Raw genomic sequence first — 4,989 nt, forward strand, 5'->3', positions numbered from 1 at the left:
CTCCCTGCTCCAACCACTAGACTTGGCCATTCCCGTCGCCATCAGCCCCCCTTCTCCCCAGCTTGAGTGAGCGGAATGAATTCGTTCTGCCGTAAATGACGTCACCCTGCGCCTCGTGTCACGTCTCACCATGAGCCGAACCCTCTCCTAGGCCAGCCCCGCCGGGACCTGCATGGGAGCAGGAAACCCCCCACTGGATTTGGTCTCCTCCTCGGTGGACGACCTGTACCGAGGCTGCGAGTACCCCATGTGGCAGCATCTCCCGTCCCTGATGAAAAAGGAGCTGACCGAGAACGAGAACTTTGACCTGGCTTGGAACACGGCCAAGAAGGAGTGGCTGAGGAAGACGAATACGTTCATCTTCCCCAACACAATGAAAGCTTTCTGCAGCGTCGCTGTGGTTGCCTACACCTTAAACGACCCGCCTCTGTACAGGGACTTCAACACGGCCACCAGGACGGGCTGGACGGGATCCCCTGCCTACGCCAGCTACCCCTTCAAGGCCTTGCATTTCCTGCTGACCCAGGCGTCCAAAGAGATATGGGGGATAAAGCCCAGTTGTGAAACCGTCTACAGAGGAGCCAACGTAAAATTCTCCATCAGCCGCTTGTTCCGCTTCGGCCAGTTCACCTCCACCTCAAAGAGCTCGAGGGTGGCGGCCGGATTCAGCCAAAAGACCTTCTTCGTGCTGGTTTCCTGCACGGGGTACGCGCTTCGGGACCTGTCCCACTACCTTAAAGAACAAGAGGTCCTGGTGCTGCCCTCCGAGATGTTCCAGGTCACCAAGGTCCAGCAGAACGAGCAGGGGCAGACTGTCCACGCCAAGTCGGTGGGGGTGTGCAGCAACCACAACTGCGCCTACGTGGGGAGAGGTGAGGAGGGGGAAGCAGGAGGGACGTGAGCTATGGAGATCCACCAGGGTCTTAAAACCAAGCTGCAGCTCAGTGGGACAAGGGGCCTTTCCCCGCGAGGGGAAGCCGGCTCCAGTCCAGCCGCAGGGCCGGGGACAGGGTGTCTTGGGGTGACAAGGAAAATTAAAAGCTTCTTTTCTATTTTCCAGGAGACCCCAATGTGAAGAGATGCCCTCCTCACCAAGGTACGAGGGGCTCACCCCTTGGCTGGGCAGGCTGTGTGTGGGAGGCTAGAGACAGTAGATACAGGACTCCTGGGTTCTGTCCCCAGCTCGGGGAGGGGAGTAGGGGCTAGTGGGTTAGAGCAATGGGGGCTGGGAGCCAGGACTCCTGGGTTCTATCCCTTGACTCTGGGAGGGGAGTGGGGTCTAGTGGTTAGACCAATGGGGGCTGGGAGCCAGGACTCCTGGGTCCTATCCCCAACTTGGGGAGGGGAGTGGAGGCTGGTGAGTTAGAGCAGTGGGGGCTGGGAGCCAGGACTCCTGGGTTTATTCCCAGCTCAGCCACTGACTCCCTGGTTGAGTTTAGGCACATCCGTGTGCCCCAGTTACCCCCCACCCCACGCCGGGGGAAGAATAGAACTGCCCCAGCTGTGCTAAGTGGGGTCTCGGCTGTGGCTGGGGGGGTGTCCTGATGGCTAACGTGGGGCATGTCTGCGTCTCCCCACAGTGCTGCATTTGTGAGGCGCCGGAGCAAGGAGGGGCAGCAGTGACCCCAGGGATGCCTTTAGCCAGGAGCTCCATGGATCATCGTGTGCATGGCCTCATCTACCTAGGCGGGCAAAACTTCCCCATCTGCTTTCCCGCTGTAACCAACGGGGAATCACTCTAGCCAAACACACCTCTGCTGGCTCCCCGTTAAGCTTCTTCCCTCGCGGGTCTGCGCTTTCCCCAACAGCTGTGCCCCAGCCGGAGCCGGTCTCCCCCGGTGCTCGGCCCTGTACCCGGCCAGGATTTTTCCCAGGGTGCATTGCGGGAGGACAGGAAAGTAGAGCGAGACCGAAGGGGCTCAATCTGCAGCCAGGGAGATGGAGGTTAGATCCCGGGAAAAAACTTTCCAATGCGCAGGGTAACTCAGCTCTTAGCGTCCCAGGGCGGGGGTGGGCTCCCCGTCACTGGAGGTTTATAAAACAGGCTGGACAAACCCCCTGTCAGGGCTGGGCTCGGGTTCCTTGGTCTGGTCTCTGTGCAGGGGGCCGGGGGGACCTCTTGGGGTCCCTTCCAGCCCGACATTTCCATGATTCTCAACCCACTGGACCCGAGGCAGATTAAGATTTATTGGGGTCCTGGGCACAAAGAACATTGCCCCCCCACAATGCCCTAAGAGCCACCTGTGGCCACTGTGAGGAGCCCCGGACCCTCCACCTGCCCTGGGCAACACGCCCCGGGGGGCCGGGGACATGGGGCAGGGGCTGCTGTCAGGCACCACAGCCCTCCTCCCAGGGCAGGCGGAGAGTCCAGGGCGCCCTGAGCAGGTCTTACCATGGCCCGGCTCTGGCTTCTGTCCTGGCCAGGGGGCGGGACCTCAGGGGAAAGAGGGGGAGCAGGGGGCGGGGCCACAGTTTCAGTGCCAGTGGGCCCCCCCACACACACACTTCTACACAGGTCCCAGGGCCCCCAAATTGGCCAGGACCCCTGCACTGGACTTCTGGGAATTGGGATCAAACTAAGCCAGGCTTCCTCTACGGGCATCCCGTAATTTACCTGCTCCCCTCCCACCACCGTCAGGAACCTCTTCCCCCTCCGATTGCTACTGGCCAACAGCCAGACAGCTGGGCGTCGGTAGATCCACCATCGGGGTACGCCTATGGAGAGCCTTGGAAAGTTGGGCGGTGCATAGCGTTGCCAAACCTCCAGGATTGTCCGGGAGACTCCGGGGAATTAAAGGTTCCTCTTGATTTGATGATTATCTCGTGTGATGAAACCTCCAGGAGTACGTCCAAACCAAACTGGCAACCCTAGCTTGTTTCCCATAATGCTTGTGGGTTTGCCCCATTGAGGTACTCCAGTTGTATGAGGGCCGTTGACGGGACCCGAACCCTAACCCTAACCCTAAGATCATCAGCAGAAAGCCCTGCAAGCTCTGGGTTCGTAGGTTACCAGATTTCCAGGCCAGCAGGAACCGTTGCGGTCATCTGGTCTGACGCCAGCCAGAGAACTTCCCCCAAGCAAGTCCTAGGGCAGATCTTTTAGAAAACCATCCAATCTGGGTTAAAATGGTCAGCCATGGAGGCTCCACCACGACCCTTGGTTAATAGCTCCGATGGTCCATTCCCCTCATGGTCAAAAATGTACATGGTCTTTCCAGTGTGAATTTGTCCAGCTTCAATTTCCAGCTATTGGCTCGCATTAGACCTTTCTTGGCTAGATTGGAGATCAAACATTTGCTCCCCACATAGGTCCTTATAGACTGGGATCAAGTCCCCCCCCGGATCCGCTCTTTGCTAAGCTAAATAGATTGAGCTCCTTGAGGCAAGTTGTCTAAGCCATCACTCGCACTCCTGGCTCTTCTCTGGCCCCCCTTCAACCGATCCAGTTGATGCTCATTCTCTTTCCGTATCTGCCCCTACAATAAACACACCCTCATTGCAATGTGTTTGGCTTTCTTTAGCCCCTGCCGCGCTGCCAACCCGCGCCGGGGGGAGGAGAATTGGAGGTCACCACGTTTGATCCTTCATGGACACGAGCCCGTTAGAGGTTCGCGGCCGTGGCGCGGAGGCCGTCGAGCGTACCAGCTGGGGTAGGGGGGCGAGGGAAGCCGTGCTGGACAGGGAGGTGCCGGGTGTATGACTGGGCCTAATGGCAAAGGGTGGATACACTGCAGCCCCTAGCAGTGGACTCTGTTCCCTTTATCCAGCATGGCTGTTTTCACTCCAGAAGCTCTGGGCTTGGTCTGCTGCTACCCTCTTAGCCCAGGCCCTGAGGGGCTTCAGGAGTTTAAGGGCATGAAGAAGGAAAAGGAAGAGGGTGACGGGCCGGCTGGCTCGGGGGCTGGGGAATAGGACATGGGGTTTTGCTTTTCTAGGGGGCATTGGCTTCAATCCAGCCTCCAAATATGGGTGGGGACCAGCCACCGGGACCCATATCACCTGGTGCCCATGGAAGACAGGCAGCTCTGAGATGGCATGGCCCTGACGGTACTGGGATCAAAGATAGCTCAGTGGTTTGAGCATTGGCCTGCTAAACCCAGGGTTGTGAGTTCAATCCTTGAGGGGGCCATTTAGGGATCTGGGGCAAAAACTGGGAATTGGACTAGATGACCTCCTGAGGTCCCTTCCAACCCTGATAGTCTATGAAAGTTGTTTAAATCTAGAGCTATGAAACAAACAGCCCTGAGACTCAGAGAAGAGAAGGAGCAAAGGAATTTGCTACACACGATCTCCATCTAGTGGTGAATGATGCAAGGAGCAGAGCCACCTAAGAGCCAGAGGATGGGTAGAAATAAAGGGGTGACCCTCTCCAACGACCGCTGAAACCGGTGTGCCGGCAGCTCCAAAGCCTGGGTTCAATAGCTGGGGGTGCCTCTTAAGCGTACAGAAGAAAAACCCTGGGAAAGCTGGCACAACTAAACACCAGCCCTGGTATTTGGGGTTGCTGCCCTTTGCCTCAGTTTCCCACCTTGCAGGGACCCTTCCGCTGCACCCCACTTGCCATTTGTTGGCCAGAGTCCCAGCATCCAGGGGTGCATCCGGGCAGGTTGCAGGGGGATAGAAGAACATAAGAACGGCCAGACTGGGTCAGACCAAGGGTCCACCTAGCCCAGTGTCCCGTCTGCCGACAGTGGCCAGGGCCAGGTGCCCCAGGGGGAATGAACAGACCAGGGAATCATCCAGTGATCCATCCCCTGTCACCCATTCCCAGCTCCTGGCAAACAGAGACTAGGGACACCCTCCCTGCCCATCCCGGCTAATAGCCATTGATGGACCTATCCTCCATGAATCTACCTCGTTCTTTTTTTATCTTTTTCTTCATGATCGCTCTCTCTAAACACATCAGAGGGATAGACACCAGGGACAGGGAGGAGTTATTTCAGTGAAGCGCCAACGTTGACCCAAGAACAAACGGCTCTAACCTGGCCG

At 57.7% G+C, this 4,989-nt stretch overlaps 1 protein-coding gene across 1 annotated transcript; it reads left to right on the forward strand.

The window, feature by feature from the left end:
• The first annotated feature begins 247 nt into the window (after positions 1-247).
• LOC144265883 (NAD(P)(+)--arginine ADP-ribosyltransferase 2-like) lies at positions 248-1,594 on the forward strand. The gene is made up of 3 exons (XM_077818937.1): positions 248-872; positions 1,061-1,096; positions 1,581-1,594. Exons 1-3 carry the CDS (start codon positions 248-250, stop codon positions 1,592-1,594), a joined length of 675 nt encoding a protein of 224 aa, XP_077675063.1.
• Positions 1,595-4,989: the final 3,395 nt, after the last annotated feature.

Source organism: Eretmochelys imbricata, chromosome 6 (genome assembly GCF_965152235.1).
Source record: "Eretmochelys imbricata isolate rEreImb1 chromosome 6, rEreImb1.hap1, whole genome shotgun sequence".
NCBI lineage: Eukaryota > Metazoa > Chordata > Testudines > Cheloniidae > Eretmochelys > Eretmochelys imbricata.